The sequence below is a fragment of the Salvelinus fontinalis genome, chromosome 26, assembly GCF_029448725.1.
Source record: "Salvelinus fontinalis isolate EN_2023a chromosome 26, ASM2944872v1, whole genome shotgun sequence".
NCBI lineage: Eukaryota > Metazoa > Chordata > Actinopteri > Salmoniformes > Salmonidae > Salvelinus > Salvelinus fontinalis.
The window spans coordinates 31318971-31335998 of NC_074690.1; the positions used below are offsets into that span (position 1 = coordinate 31318971).

A 17028-nucleotide genomic window follows, 5' to 3' on the forward strand; every position below is an offset into this window, starting at 1 on the left:
ACAATTAAGTTAATTGTCTAAAATGTGCTAAATGCTCTGCATTTGTGCATTTTGTTTGCTAATTTAGTAACTAATTAGCTATCTGACTAAGTGGTTAGCTAGCTTCTTCCAAAATTAAGCATTCTCTTGGTAACAGCATTGAATCCCCTCCTGGCTCAAGAGCCTTGCTGGCTAATATTTGTTTTGAGCATGCAGCGAACTATGAATAGCATTTTTGAGTTACTTGTATACTTTAGGTCATAAACTGTACAAAATGTTCAGTGTGCTCATTAGCATTCTCTATGGGATGGTGGCACTACCCTCTAGACCAGCCCCAGGCACAGGTTTTATTAATATGAAGTTGAAGGATGACTTTGGTGCCTTTTTGAAGCAGTGATTTGTGGTAGCACGAGACCACTCTGCCATATGCCAGATCCCTCCCTGTTGTAGTATGGTGACATGTATACCTTGGGTTATTTATTCAAAGCAGAACAATCTGAGCAACCCCCCCACCCCGCCGGCTTCCCTTCCTCCGACTCCTCCACCTGTGAACCGACAGAAGATGATCAATGGCTTTGCCACTACAGAAGAACTTGCCAGCAAAGCTGCTGCTATGGGTGAGTACTGGGACAGGGGTCAGGGGTGACTAGGGTTTAATGGCATATTCCTGTGTTGTTCATATATAGTGTCATGCTGTTAGGACCTTAGACAAAGCATTCCTAGAGCAGACATTCCCGTAGACATAAAGCCTAACTCCTAGAACAAACATTTACATTCATGTCAAGGGATTCTATTTCTATGGTTAGGACCAATCTGAATGTCTCATTCATATGTTCCTCTTCAAGTGTCTAAAGGTCTGGTCCCCAAGCCACTCCATGTCCCATTCAGGACCGAGGAGGACCTGCTGGCCCGGGCCATCGCTCAGGGACCTAAAACTGTGGATGTGCCTGCCTCCCTCCCCACGCCCCCTCACAACAACCAGGAGGAACTCAGGTAAGGAAGGCCTCTGCTCCCCAGAACAGAGAAATTAGAAGTGATGTCTTTGGTTATGCTTGCATGCTTTACATCAGTCTTAAGGATGCCATATTACCTTATAAACTTGTCATTGTGAGTAGAGTATATTCTGTAAATACTTGGTCACAAAATTATTTTCCCTACTGGGACAACAAAAATTCAATTGAATAGCACTTCATAGACAGTAGACACATTGTATACTGGTATGTATCTAAAAACATGCATTACCCTCTATCTGGGTACTCAGACTAAAGCTGTGGAACATGTATGCGATACAAGCTTTCACAGATTCCACAACAATTTCTACACAATGTTCTCACCTTATGGAAGCCTCAAGACAATTTCAGTTGTTAATGCAATGATATTTTTGTGAAAATAGGCTATTTGTCAAAAAACATGCACTTTCCTTTATCTGGGTATTCCGACTAGGCTGTAGATATACCATACAAGCTTTCAGACTCAAACAATCTCTTCACAATGTTCTCAGTTTAGGAAATCCTGATAAAGACAATTTAGAATTGCGAATGCAATGATTTTTGTGTAAATCCTAACAAATTTAACTCAACCCCCTCCCTCTGTCACAGCAACAGGCTGGGACAAGAGCATTGTAAGGATCGGGACACACCAGACAGTTTCGTCCCGTCCTCGTCTCCTGAAAGTGTGGTTGGCATGGAGATCAGCCGCTACCCAAACCTGTCATTGGTGAAGAAGGAGCCTCGGTCCCCCTGTCTCTCCCCCGTCCTCCCCATTCTCCCAGCACCCTGGGGGAAAGGTAACATGGTGGTCATTTGTTTAAACTGGAAATAAACTGTAAACAGAGAGATGTGCCTTTCTAACTACTATACGTACTCCATCATCAATCAGGTTATTTATAAAGCCCTGTTTACATTACTTTGTCACAAACTGCTTTACAGTATCAATGGCAGGACTAATTATTAATGAAATATCCTTTAAAATATTTTCCCGGGTGTGTCTATTACTTTTCCTGTAGGGTTAGAGGTTAGGCTGAAGACTGAGCTCAAGACGGAGCCTTCTGGGATGTTCTTCAGCTCCCATTTTGGCCCAGCATCTAACGACACTAAGCCAGGCCTGGTGTCTGTAGCCATCACCCTGAGACCAGCTGCCGCAGAGGTGAGGGTTCTGTTCTGTTGGCTTCACTTCCTCCTGCTCTCAGAGAATGTCACCATGGGGGAAATGGTTTAGATCCTTTTATTTTTATTTAAGCGCTTGAACAATGTAGTTCGTGGAGTAGTTTTATTCCCCTTTTTTCCTCTCAAATGCACCTCAGTCCTTTTACTACTGTTTAGATATGTTAGGATTCGAATCTCACCATGCTTAATTGTAGAAGCTGAAGCCAATTCTTTGTCCGCGAGTCATGCACTGCTCTCCATTTCTGCCATTGGCTTTTGAGTGGCAATAGCCGTTACATACATTTTTACGACATTGTTTTCCCCCCTCCCAGAACGTTACTGGTGTGGTAGCAGCCATCTCAGATCTGCTGTGTGTGAAGATCCCCAGCAGCTATGAGGTCAGCAGCCCCCCTGGCCCAGATAGGGGGCCCCTGGCCATGCTCAGCGGCCTGAGGGGGGGCCCCCGGGGAGATCTTGAGCACCGGCGGCCAGGCGCCCAAATGATATACCCGGGCCGTGGTGGTGCTGGGGACATGGGGGGCCCGCACCCTCAAGGAGCCCCAGGCCAGCTCATTAGGTCCCGGGGAGGTGGAGGACCACAGCAGGGGATGATGATGCAACAGCAGCAGGGACATCCGCAGCAGCATATCCGCTTCCATTCTGACGGACCAGGTGAGCGACTGGGCTACATCCCTGCACCTTATCGCCCCTTTGTCCAAATACTGACATAACAGGGAAGATGTTGCTGCTCTTGTGCGCTCGTCTTGAAATGAGACACTGACGGAATTCATGTCCATCCAGACCAGTTTGTTTGTTTTTTAGACTTATTTTTCTGATATGAATAATATAATATCGTTTTTTAAGCACGACGTCACTGCACCTAGAGGTGCACAAGACAACAAATCCATCTCTATCTAATTGTTTTCCCACTCATCGTCCATCGGCATGCTTAGCCTCTTTTAACAATATTTACAAACGGTCCGTTTCTTCGTCCAGTGCATCATTATCCTTCTGTGTCTGGCCCACCAGGAATTGAAGGCTGTCCATGTTGATCTCACACAACGATTCGCACAGCTAATAAAATTGACTAATCATCCTTCCTGGGCCCCGACCTCACTGGTGCGCGTACACACACACACACACACACACACCTGCTTAGCGCTGCTGTCAAAGTGTCAGAACACAGGCATAATGAATGTGGTCAGTTTGCCTAGAGCCATACAAACAGCCAGATGAACAGGAGAGTGGACACCCCTGGTGTTAATTGTCTTGGCAGTCTTATAATTAGGAGTTATATCTCCTGACCAATTGTGTGGTTCATCTAAGACAATTAGCATCATGCCCATCTAAGGTCATAAAGTATGACGAGCTGCCTTCTCAAATGTTATGACGAGCTGCCTTCTCAAATGTTATGACGAGCTGCCTTCTCAAATGTTGTGACGAGCTGCCTTCTCAAATGTTGTGACGTGCTGCCTTCTCAAATGTTGTGACGAGCTGCCTTCTCAAATGTTGTGACGAGCTGCCTTCTCAAATGTTGTGACGAGCTGCCTTCTCAAATGTTGTGACGAGCTGCCTTCTCAAATGTTGTGACGAGCTGCCTTCTCAAATGTTGTGACGAGCTGCCTTCTCAAATGTTGTGACGAGCTGCCTTCTCAAATGTTGTGACGAGCTGCCTTCTCAAATGTTGTGACGAGCTGCCTTCTCAAATGTTGTGACGAGCTGCCTTCTCAAATGTTGTGACGAGCTGCCTTCTCAAATGTTGTGACGAGCTGCCTTCTCAAATGTTGTGACGAGCTGCCTTCTCAAATGTTTGTAAAAAATCAGGCGCTTAAAATGTAAAAAGCTTGTCCAAAACAAGACCGCAGCAGAGCGCCCCTCATTTATTTGACGTAATAAACCTATTCCTTTTGTGCAGTAAGAGAAACAAATATATAAATGCAACAAAATATCCCTGAAATGTTCCATACGTGCAAAAAGCTTATTTCTTTCAAATTTTGAACACAAATTACATCCCTGTTCGTGAGCATTTCTCCTTTGCCAAGATAATCCATCCACTTGACAGGTGTGGCATATCAAGAAGCTGATTCAACAGCGTGATCATTACACAGTTGCACCTTGTGCTGTGGACAATAAAAGGCCACTAAAATGTGCAGTTTTGTCACTTAACACAATGCCACAGATGTCTCAAGTTTTGAGGGAGTGTGCAATTGGCATGCTGACTACAGGAATGTCCATCAGAGCTGTTGCCAGAGAATGTAATGTTTATTTCTCTACCATAAGCTGCCTCCAACTTCGTTTTAGAGAATTTGGCAATACATCCAACTGGCCTCACAACCGCAGACCACGTGCATGGCGTTGTGTGGGTGAGCAGTTTGCCAATGTCAAAGTTGTGAACAGAGTGCCCCAAGGTGGTGGTGGGATTATGGTATAGGCAAGCATAAGCTACGGACAAGCAGCACAATTACATTTTATCGATGGCAATTTGAATGCAAAGAAATACCGTGAACAGATCCATAGCCCATTTGTTTTTAAGGTATATGTGACCAACATATGCATATCTGTATTCCCAGTCATGTGATATCTATAGATTAGGGCCTAATTCATTTATTTCAACTGAATGATTTCCTCATATGAACTGTAACCCAGTAAAATCTTTGAAATTGTTGCATGTTGCGTTTTATGTTTTTATTCAGTATAATAGAGCTGAGCTAAGCCATGCTGTGCTGCGCTGGCCTGTTCTAGCATCTACTGTTGTAGGAGCTGTGTCTTATTTGAGTACTGTTGCTGTGCGTCAGGTCCAGCTGCAGTCAGAGGCACTCATCAGAAAGCCCCCGGCAGCCCAGGCTCCAAGCCCCAGTGGTGCTGCCATTGCAAGGTGGTGGTGCTGGGAAATGGAGTCTGCAAGTCCATCAAAGACCTTCCAGTGCACAAACAGGTAACGTACGGCCAGCGCTTTCATGTGGTCAAGTTGTGCTACGTGTTTATCACGCTGAACTCCATACGTTGCAAAGACGGTTGTCTATTGCGATACATAGAAACAGCAATCTTGTGGCAATCCACATCAGATAATCATCTCTATATCAATCTAATGGTCCACATGATCTATCAAAATAGATAATTTGATCAATTACCTTGTTGGATCTTACCCAACCAAGCTATGAGCTCTATGAATTGGTTAACTATCTTCTTGGCCAACCAGCCAACCCAGTAAAAGCTCTCCTCTCCACCAGTCAGCCATGGATTACTGTTGCGTTAGTCTGTTCCCCCCCAGGGGGCAGGAGAGCACAGACAAGCCATGACTAGAGGCTCAGACCTCACTTCAAACGGTAGATTAATCCACATTATGCCCTTAGGCACACAAGCACACACACACACACACACACACACACACACACAAGCATGAATGCATACACACACACACACACACACATCCAAGAACATTATGTCCATACACACACGTACTGTAGAGCCTCTAATTATGCTAATCCCCCCCCCCCCCCCCCCCCCCCACCCAATTGTAGTGAAATCTATCTCAGTGCAATTAGTGGGTTAAGCGGTAGCATGCCCTTAGACTGCAGTCTGGGTAGTTCACAAATGGTTAAACCCTGATTCATCTGAATATTGGAGCTATTTGGTATGGTATGGGCAAGAATTAATTACCCCTTCTAGTATCGATAATGGTTTATGTATAGGAATTGATTTGACCTTTGATGTCTCACTTTGATTATGAGCTTAAAGGAATAGTTCTGGATTTTGGCAATGAGGTCCTTTATCTACTTCCCCAGTCAGATAAACTCATAGATACCATTTTTATATCTCTGCGTTCAGTTTGAAGGAAGTTGCTAACTAGTGTTAACTGAATGACTGGAAGTTTATGGTAATGGATAGCGTGCTAGTTGTTCCTGTTGACTTCCATTCACTGTGCTAATGCAAGATAACAATTGCTCGTGAAACTACGTCTAATTTCCTTCATACTAGACGCAGATACATAAAAATGATATCCAGAAGTTCATCTGACGCTGGGGAAGTAGGCTAGATAAAGGGTTTCATTGCCAAAATCCCAAATTATCCCTTTCTTTCTACAATTGTAAAGTAGCTTTGTGTCCCTGAAGAGTGGATAAATATAATGTATTATTATTATCTCATTCTCTCTTCCTCACTCCATCTCCTAACATGCCTTTCTTCTCTTCAGGAACAGGAAGGTCTGTTGCGTTCCGAGGGGAACTTGGTATTCTGCAGCCACAGCTGCTTCCTCCTCTACTCTGCCTCCACCTCCTCCTCTTCCTCCTCACAAGCCAGAAATACTACAGATACTAAGGTTTGTGTTTCTATTGATTCCCAGAGGCAATTTATTTTTGACTTTCTTGACCTGTGTAGGTAATCCGTATACAGTACTTGTTGTATTCAGTTTTTCTACCGGTGTGTCAAATATAAATGGTAAACTTTTATTATTTGCTGCAGGACATTAAATTATTGTCATTCATGTCTTCTGCAGGACTCGGTGGCCCTCCTGTCTCCAGACTCAGACCAGAAAGAGAGCCTGTCTAAAGCCCACCACCAGTACAGCAACAACATGTCCTCTCTGGATGTCCACTGTCTGGCTCAGCTCCAGCCCAAGCAGTCCCCTCCCTCTACCCCACCCATTCCCTTCCCCCCAGCCAGTGACACCCCTAAGACCCCTAAGACAGATGCCAAGTCAGACACCATCAAAGTGACTGTGAAACTGAAGGCGCGGGGCCCCAGGGCTCACCAGGAGGGCTGGCACCAGGGGAAGAGACACAAGGGTCTACGCTGGAGGAAGTGGACAGTGCAGGTGGTGGTGCCAAGAGGAAGCTCCCAGCTCCCTGACGAGAACCAGATAGACGAGCTGCTGAGGAAGCTGGGAGCGTCTCTCCGCCCCGGGGCCAGTCTCAGGGACCAGCGCCGCTGCTGCTTCTGTCACCAGCTGGGGGACGGGGTCACCGATGGCCCTGCTCGACTCCTCAACCTGGACCTGGACGTGTGGGTGCACCTCAACTGTGCCCTGTGGTCCACTGAGGTAGGTAACCCAGAAGTTAAGCAAGGTGGTGGACTGGTAACCGCAAGGTTCATGTCCTCGGTCAGGCGTAAATAAATAAGTGGGGGGGACAGAACTGTCTAAAGGGGGGAAGACTGCTGGTTTCAGATCTTAACTGCCATACCAACCACTACAATTGTGACCCTTTTCTTAAAGTTGTGTGTGCAATATTAACATTGTTTTGTTGTGCAGGTGTACGAGACGCAGGCAGGCGCCCTGATCAACGTGGAGCTTGCGCTGCGGCGGGGTTCAGCGGTCCGCTGTGCCTACTGCCAACAGATGGGCGCCACCAGCGGCTGCCACCGCCTGCGCTGCACCAACATCTACCACTTCACCTGCGCCCTGCAGGCACACTGTACCTTCTTCAAGGACAAGACCATGCTGTGCCACGCCCACAGGCCCAGAGGCTCTGGCTCCGCCCACGGTGGTTCTGGCCTCGTCCTGGAGCACGAGCTGCGCTGCTTCGCGGTGTTCCGCCGCGTCTACGTCCAGAGGGACGAGGTGAGGCAGATGGCCAGCGCCGTGCAGCAGCCCGAGCTGGGCTACACCTTCAGAGTGGGCAGCTTGGTGCTCTACGCCGTGGGTCAGCTCACCCCGTCCCAGATGGCCGCCTTCCACTCGACCTCCGCTATCTTCCCCGTGGGCTACGAGGCCTGCCGCATCTACTGGAGCATGCGCCATGGCAACCGTCGCTGCCGCTACCTGTGCTCTGTGGAGGAGAGGGAGGAGCAGCCAGAGTTCTGCGTCCGCGTCATCGAGCAGGGATACAAGGACCTGGTCCTTACTGACTCCACCGCCAAAGGTGGGCTGGGATGGATTTGTGTTCGGGCTCATTTAGATAAGGCTTGTCTATTAAAGGTGGGCTGGGCTAAATGTTTTGTTTTAGGGCTGGTTTAGATTAGGCTTGTCTAGTAAGGTGGGCTAGCTAGATTGGTTTTATGACATGCTTAGATTTAGCCTTGTTTATGGCTGTAGCCTCTGCCATTCATGTATCTGGGTTGGCTTGGACTAAGCTTGTCTTGTTCAGTTTGCTTTTCAGATTCTCTTTTACTATTGTAAATGTGTTCTGTAGGAGTCCCTATAATATTATGATCCATAACCCTGCTGTTCTTTGTCTTATCAGGAGTGTGGGATAAGGTCCTGGGACCTGTTGCTGACAAGAGGACTGAAATAGGAACTCTGAAACTCTTCCCTGTCTATCTGAAGGGAGAGGACCTGTTTGGACTTACAGTCTCTGCAGTCACCAAGATCACTGAATCGGTTTGTATCTGTTCTCTGTTGTATTATATTCAAACAATTCCGATTTATACAAAACTATCAATGCTCAAATGATACTATAGATGTCTAGAGCTACCTATTCAGATGAGCGACTGTTAAAATGCTCACACCATACTACACTGAACAAAAATGTAAACGCCACATGTAAGTGTTGGTCCCATGTTTCATGAGCTGAAATACAATAACTTTACATTCGCACACAAAGCTTATTTCTCTCAAATTTTGTGCTCAAATTTGTTAAAATCCTGTTAGTGAACGTTTCTCCTTTGACCAGATAATCCATCCACCTGACAGGTGTCATTACACAGGTTCACCTTGTGCTGGGGACAATAAAAGGCAACTCTAAAATGTACAGTTTTGTCAATGCCACAGGTGTCTCAAGTTGAGGGAGCGAGCAATTGGTATGCTGACTGCAGGAATGTCCACCAGAGCTGTTGCCAGATAATTGAATGTTCTTTTCTCTACCAAAAGCCCACTCCAACTTCGTTTTAGAGAATTTTGCAGTACGTCCAACCGGCCTTTCAACCGCAGTCCACGTGCATGGTGTCGTGTGGGCGAGCGGTTTGCTGATGTGAACAAAATGCCCCATGGTGGCAGTGGGGTTATTGTATGGGCAGACTATAAGCTACAGGCAACGAACCCAATTGCATTTTATCGATTGCAATTTGAATGCACAGAGACACCGTGACGAGATCCTGAGGCCCATTGTCGTGCCATTCATCCGCCGCCATCACCTCACACGGCCACATGTCACATGGATCTAGCCACAATTCCTGGTAATTTCCAGGTTCTTCCATGGCCTGCATACTCACCAGACATGTTTGGGATGCTCTGGATCGACTTGTACGACAACATGTTCCATTTCCAGCCAATATCCAGCATCTTTGCACAGCCATTGAAGAGGAGTGGGACAACGTTCCACAGGCCACAATCAACAGCCTGATCAACTCTATGCGAAGGAGATGTTGCGCTGCATGAAGCAAATGGTGATTACACCAGATACTGACTGGTGATCGGATCCATGCCCCTACCTTTTTTGTTTAGGTACCTGTGACCAACAGATGCATATATATATTGCCAGTCATATGAAATCCATAGATTAGGGGCTAATAAATGTATTTAAATGTGCTTATTTCCTTAAATGAACTCTAACTCAGTAAAATCTTTGAAATTGTTGCATTTTATATTCTTGTTCAGTATATATTGTAGACTAAAGGTCGACCGATTATGATTGTTCGATGCCGATTATTGGAGGATCAAAAAAAGCCGAAACCGATTAATCGGTCGATTTAAAAAAAATTTTTTTATATATATATATATTTTATAATAATAAATAATCAACCGATTAATCGGTATCGGCTTTTTCTCTATATATATTTGTAATAATGACAGTTACAACAATACTAAATGAACAATGAACACTTTTATTTTAACTTTAAATAGATTTTATGTATTATATTGTCTCAAATAAATAATGAAAGATGTTCAATTTGGTTTAAATAATGCGAAAACACTGTGTTGGAGAAGAAAGTGCAATATGTAACATGTAAAAAAGCTAAAGTTTATGTTCCTTGCTCAGAACATGAGAACATATGAAAGCTGGTGTTTCAATATTCCCAGTTCTTCAATATTCCCAGTTAAGAAGTTTTAGGTTGTAGTTATTATAGGAATTATGGCGCGTTGACCATTTCTCTCTATACCATTTGTTTTTCATATACAGTTGAAGTTGGAAGTTTACATACACTTAGGTTGGATTCATTAACTCGTTTTTCAACCACTCCACAAATTTCTTGTTAACAAACTATAGTTTTGGCAAGTCTGTTAGGACATCTACTTTGCATGACACAAGTAATTTTTCCAACAATTGTTTACAGACAGATTATTTCACAAACAATTTGCTGTGTCATAATTCGAGTGGGTCAGAAGTTTACATACTAAGTTGACTGTGCCTTTAAACAGCTTGGAAAATTCGAGAAAATGTCACGGCGTTAGAAGCTTCTGATAGGCTAATTGACACTATTTGAGTCAATTGGAGGTGAACCTGTGAATATATTTCGAGGCCTACCTTCAAACTCAGTGTCTCTTTGCTTGACATCATGGGAAAATCAAAAGAAATCAGCCAAGACCTCAAAGAAAATTGTAGACCTCCACAAGTCTGGTTCATCCTTGGGAGAAATGCCCAAAAGCCTGAAGGTACCCCGTTCATCTGTACAAACAATAGTACGCAAGTATAAACACCATGGGACAACGCAGCCGTCATATCGCTCAGGAAGGAGACGTGTTCTGTCTCCTAGAGATGAACGTACTTTGGTGCGAAAAGTGCAAATCAATCCCAGAACAACAGCAAAGGACCTTGTGAAGATGCTGGAGGAAACGGGTACGGAAGTATGTGTATCCACAGTAAAATGAGTCCTATATCGACATAACCTGAGAGGCTGCTCAGCAAGGAAGAAGCCACTGCTCCAAAACCGCCATAAGGATGCCAGACTACGGTTTGCAACTGCACATGGGGACAAAGATCGTACTTTTTGGAGAAATATCCTCTGGTCTGATGAAACAAAAATAGAACATAATGACCATCGTTATGTTTGGAGGATAAAAGGGGAGGCTTGCAAGCCGAAGAACATCATCCCAAATGGACAATGACCCCAATCTTACTTCCAAAGTTGTGGCAAAATGGCTTAAGGACAACAAAGTCAAGGTATTGGAGTGGCCATCACAAAGCATTGACCTCAGTCCTATAGAAAATGTGTGGGCAGAACTGAAAAGGCGTGTGTGAGCAAGGAGGCCTACAAACCTGACTCAGTTACACCAGCTCTGTCAGGAGGAATGGGACAAAATTCACCCAACTTATTGTGGGAAGCTTGTGGAAAGCTACCTGAAACGTTTGACCCAAGTTAAACAATTTGAAGCCAATGCTACCAAATACTAATCGAGTGTATGTAAACTTCTGACCCACTGGGAATGTGATGAAAGAAATAAAAGCTGAAATAAATCATTCTCTCTACTATTATTCTGACATTTCACATTCTTAAAATAAAGTGGTGATCCTAACTGACCTATGACAGGGAATTTTTACTCTTGATTAAATGTCAGGAATTGTGAAAAACTGAGTTTAAATGTATTTGGCTAAGGTGTATGTAAACTTCCGACTTCAACTGTACCTTTGACTATTGGATGTTCTTATAGGCACTTTAGTATTGCCAGCCTAATCTCGGGAGTTGATTGCTAAGAGCTGCTGGTAAACGCAGTCAAGTGCTTTTTGAATGAATGCTTATGAGCCTGCTGCTGCCTACCACCGCTCAGTCAGACTTCTCTATCAAATATCAAATCATAGACTTAATTATAATATAATAAACACAGAAATACGAGCCTTTGGTCATTAATATGGTAAAATCCGGAAACTATAATTTCGAAAACAAAACGTTTATTCTTTCAGTGAATTACGGATCCGTTCCGTATTTTATCGAACGGGTGTTAACCCTAAGTCTAAATATTGCTGTTACATTGCACAACCTTATGTCATATACCCTGATTCTACCTGCATTGAACGCAAGAGAAGTGACACAATTTCCCCAGTTAATATTGCCTGCTAACATGCATTTCTTTTAACTAAATATGCAGGTTTAAAAAAAAAAAAAAAAAAATAGACTTCTGTGTAATTTTAAGAAAGGCATTGATGTTTATGGTTAGGTACATTTGTGCAAAGATTGTGCTTTTTTTAGCAATGCGCTTTTGTTAAATCATAGTAGGCTGTGATTTGATGATAAATTAACAGGCACCACATTGATTATATGCGACACAGGACAACCTAGTTAACTTCACATGGGTGATATTACAAGGTTAACTAGTGATTATGTGAAGATTGATTGTTTTTTTATAAGGTAAGTTTAATGCAAGCTAGCAACTTACCTTGGCTCCTTGCAGCCACAAAGTCCTTTTGACGCTGCACTCGCGTAACAGGTGGTCAGCTTGCCACACAGTTTCTTTGTGGATTGCAATGTAATCGGTGTCCAAAAAGGCTGATTTACCGACTGTTATGAAAACTTGATATCGTCCCTAATTAATCGGCCATGCCGATTAATCAGTCGACCTCTGTTGTAGACACTGAAGTGAGGAGGAGTGTTCCAGTCTCATTTCCCTGTGCTGCTGGTTGTGTTCCAGCTCCCAGGGGTGGAGGCCTGTGACAGGTACACCTTCCGTTACGGACGTAACCCTCTGATGGAGCTGCCCCTGATCTTCAACCCTTCTGGCAGCGCCCGTGCCATGCCCAAAACCAGCTCCCCATTCACTGCCGTTGTCATAAGGTATTGTGGATGAATTAACATTGTTTCAAGTCTGTGGATTTAATATACTTTGGTTTAGCACAAGTTATCTTTATAACAGAATATACACACACATTCACTCCTAGGCCCCAGCCAGTATCCAGAAACACCAGTACCACCTCCAGGTGCCAGAACACAGCCCAGGGAGAGGGAGGCGTCCCCTACACCAAGCCCCCCACGGTGCACCACAGGTCCTCTCAGTACCGCTGGATGAAGAGTGAGTGGAGGGCCAACGTCTATCTCGCTGCTTCCAAGATCCAGGTGGGTCTAGGGGACATGATCCTCTAAGTTCAGCACTAGGCCTGGGCTGTGGGGGGGTGCATGCTACGCCACTGCTTATAACTAAGTTAAGAGCTGTGAAAAGTATGTTCCCCCTATCAATTTCTCTTTATGTAATTAGATCTTCAACCAAAACCAAATATGAGATAAAGTGAACCTGAGTGAACAAATAACACAACAGTTACATACTTATTTAATAAACAAAGTTCTGCAACAACCTGTGTCCCCTTAAACTCAGTAACTGGTTGTTCCACCTTTAGCTGCAATGACTCCAACCAAACACTTCCTGTAGTTGTTGATTAGTCTCTCACGTCACCGTGGCGGAATTTTGGCCCACTCTTCCATGCAGAATTGCTTTAACTCAGCGATTATTTGTGGGTTATTTGAAGCATGAAGTGGGGTTAGGTCTGAACTTTGAATAGGCCATTCCAAAATGTGAAATGTGTTACTTTTTTGCCATTTTAGTGTTGCATAACTTTGTTAATTAAATAATAAAATAAGTATCACATTATTTTATTTGAAAACTCAGGTTCCTTCTATCTAATTTTAGGTTTTTGTTGAATATGTGCTTACATAAAGTGTAAAAAATATGCAAAAATTAGAAAGAGGGTAAATACTTTTTCACGGCACTGTAGATGTGCCAAATAAATGATATCCAGCCCAGGCTCCAGCTATGCATTTGTTTTGCTAACGTGTTAGCCAAGTGGCTAGATGGTAAGATCAAGCTTCTTGGTTACAGCAGAGACATTCAATCCCCTCTTGGATCAAGATCCATGTTGGCTTATAGTTTTGTGTGTGAAAACCCCGGTATGGTATAGAAATGTTAAGACAGTATGAAAATCTGGATACCGCCCAACCCTACTCAGCACTCTTGCATTCCTGTTCTTAAGTAGCAGAGTGAAAATAAGACTGAAGTATGAGAGTAAAAGGACTCTTACTGTTGAACGTACTGTAGACACAATTTCTGGTTTTGTCCACAGGGCCTGGGGCTGTATGCAGCCAGGGACATAGAGAAGAACACCATGGTGATTGAATACAATGGAACCATCCTCCGCAATGAGGTGGCCATCAAGAAGCAAAGGACTTACAAGTCTCAGGTGCAAATCTTTTTTTATTTTTTTTTTTACTTAAGGCTCTAGTAACTGTACTTACTGTGTTGTGAAGGCTGAATAATACATATTTGCTGTATTCTCTCATCTGATGACTCAGTTGGTCTAAGTGGTTACTTTTCCCTCTACAGAATCGTGGAGTGTTCATGTTCCGCATCGACAGTGAACGTGTTGTTGATGCCAGTCAGACAGGAGGTCTGGCAAGGTAAGCATAATTCTTTACATAGTCACATTCAACCTGATTTCACATTCTAACCGTACCTGATTTATTTGTCACTCAATGTTAGGATGGTTGTGAAATAATTCACAGGGCTCAGTATGTACAGTGCATTTGGAAAGTATTCAGACCCCTTGACTTTTTCCACATTTTGTTACGTTATTGTTTTTTTCTCATCAATCTACACTATAAAAAAAACTGAACTATCACATTTACATAACTATTCAGACCCTTTACTCTGTACTTTGTTGAAGCACCTTCTTTGTCACCTCCCTGACCAAGGCCCTTCTCCCCTGATTGCGCAGTTAGTTTTTCCCCCTCATCAATCTACACACAATACCACATAATTCATGCTATCCAACATTTTTGAATCAATTAGGTCCACTATGGCTGGTAATGAGTTATATAGCCGTTCACAAAGGTTAATTTAGCAGAGATGTGAACATGGCACTAGTTTAGCTTTTATTTAAAAAAAAGGTAAGGATGCCACCCAGTGTTCTTATTATCGCCCCCTATCTTTTATAAACACAGATATTAAACCGTTGTCATCTTATCTCGATGCTTGCTTACTTACCCAAATTGATCCACACGAACCAAAGCGGGTTTGTTAAAAAAGTGTTTATCCTCGTATAATCTCCATCGACTATTACATATCTTAAATGCTTCATCACAAACAACAGCTCCTTGGGATGTTTTATCTCTTGGTGCAGAAACAGCTTTTGATAAACTAGAAAGCTCATATCTGGTCTATTTTGGAATATATGGGAATTGGCTCAAATGTAATTCATATGATTAAAGTACTTTATACATTGGGTGGGTCTAATGCTGATTTGTTAAAACCACATTCCAGCCGGTGTCTATTTCAAAAGTTACCACCGGCTAAACCTATGATGTTAAAATGTATATTTTCTCTGTTCCATCTGACAGCGCAATCCACTGTTTCATCAGCCAAGCAATCTATAAACTTGATCTTAGCTATAAAAAGCATCTAGACATTATCTCACATTTCTTTTAGACTAACATTTAGTTTTCAACAGCGGATATTTGTATAAACCTTGCTGTCTGTCTCTCCGACATTAGCAACATTGTTTCAATATTTAAATTCGATCTACAGCTGTCCCATAGTAATGAACGAGTCGGGACGAAACAGACAGGCAACGTTTCTCAGCCAGTCAAATCTTGAATCACGTGGCATCATTTTTATGGATATATATACAAAGACATGTCAATTGAAAAAAAAGGTAAGAAGAAACGAAGAGCAGCTACTGTAGTTTGCGGTCTTTCCAGCTTCAATTTGAAATTATTGTGTTACTGTAGCTGTGGTGTTGGCTAGCTCCTCTGAACAAGTGTCTGACGAGTGAGCACATTTTCTATGCCAGGCGAATTCGCACCTCATTAGCTCATCGTTATGGATGTATGCAAATAAATATCACTAGAAAACATCTTAAACAAATGCAAATGCGGCTATTTTGCTCTTATTCTGGCTGCACTATTTGACGTGACTGTAAGTTAGCCGTAGTTGGCTAGCTAGCAAGCAAGGGATAAGAATGTTGCCAGGCAGTATGGCAATGGAACATTTAGAACAAACTACTGGGTCACATCCATAGATACAGAACTAAAAGACTGAAAATACGACTGTCTGTACCAAACTTGAAATTGTATTTCCAGGAATATGAGTGTATATTTTGTGCAAAAATTGACATACAAGGGCAAGGCTATGACATTTTAGACGCATATAGCCATAATCACCAGCAGTGCAGTCCCAGGCCAGGAGGCCAGCTGTGTCTGTATAGCGATAAACACAGCTGTCCATTTACTTTATAAAATGAGCAACACAGATGAAGTCATATAATATACACTGAATGTACAAAACATTAGGAACTCCTTCCTAATATTGAGTTGCACCCCCACCCTCAGAACAACCTCAATTAGTTGGGGCATAGACTTTACAAGGTGTCGAAAGCATTCCACAGGGATGCTGGCCTATGTTGGCTCCAATGCTTCCCACAGTTGTGTCAAGTTGGCTGGATATCCTTTGGGTGGTGGACCATTGTTGATACACACTGGAAACTGTTGAGCGTGAAACTCAGCAGCGTTGTAATTCTTGACACAAACCGTCTGCCACCTACTACCTTACTGCATTTTGAGATCAGATGGCCGTCTAGTAAGTTTTTTCCTCCTACTACCATATCCCGTTCAAAAGGCACATCTTTTGTCTTGCCTATTCACCTTACACAATATTCACATAAACAATCCATGTCTCATTTGTCTCGAGGATTTAAAATCCTAACCTGTAGCCTCCCCTTCATCTACAATGATTGAAGTGGATTTAACAAGTGACATAAGTAAGAGATCATAGCTTTGACCTGGTCAGTCTGGCATGGAAAGAGCAGTTTGTAATGTTTTGTACACTCTGTGTGTGTGTGTGTGTGTGTGTGTGTGTGTATATATATATATATATATATATATATATATATATATATATATATATATATATATATATATACATATACATATATATATACACATATATATATATATTGGTTAAAACATAATTCTTCCGCTCCTTGGCTGGAATATGTTTTCTCCTGGAAGAGTTGGTCTTCACTGATTTAAACAATGTAAGCTATACTTTAGTCCT

At 43.0% G+C, this 17028-nt stretch overlaps 1 protein-coding gene across 6 annotated transcripts in view; it reads left to right on the plus strand.

The window, feature by feature from the left end:
- The window catches only part of LOC129824108 (histone-lysine N-methyltransferase 2C-like), a 131441-nt gene that overhangs the window by 104415 nt on the left and 9998 nt on the right, over positions 1–17028 (plus strand). For 5 of the 6 annotated variants that reach the window (XM_055883452.1, XM_055883454.1, XM_055883450.1 and 2 more), the window contains 14 exons: positions 467–596; positions 825–972; positions 1578–1765; positions 1985–2124; positions 2456–2795; positions 4919–5058; positions 6316–6441; positions 6619–7161; positions 7372–7981; positions 8303–8439; positions 12622–12764; positions 12869–13043; positions 14042–14158; positions 14302–14375. In XM_055883452.1, coding sequence (XP_055739427.1) covers positions 467–596; positions 825–972; positions 1578–1765; positions 1985–2124; positions 2456–2795; positions 4919–5058; positions 6316–6441; positions 6619–7161; positions 7372–7981; positions 8303–8439; positions 12622–12764; positions 12869–13043; positions 14042–14158; positions 14302–14375 — 3011 coding nt within the window. The remainder of the gene's footprint in view (positions 1–466; positions 597–824; positions 973–1577; positions 1766–1984; positions 2125–2455; positions 2796–4918; positions 5059–6315; positions 6442–6618; positions 7162–7371; positions 7982–8302; positions 8440–12621; positions 12765–12868; positions 13044–14041; positions 14159–14301; positions 14376–17028) is intronic. The other variant, XM_055883451.1, reaches the window with a different exon arrangement.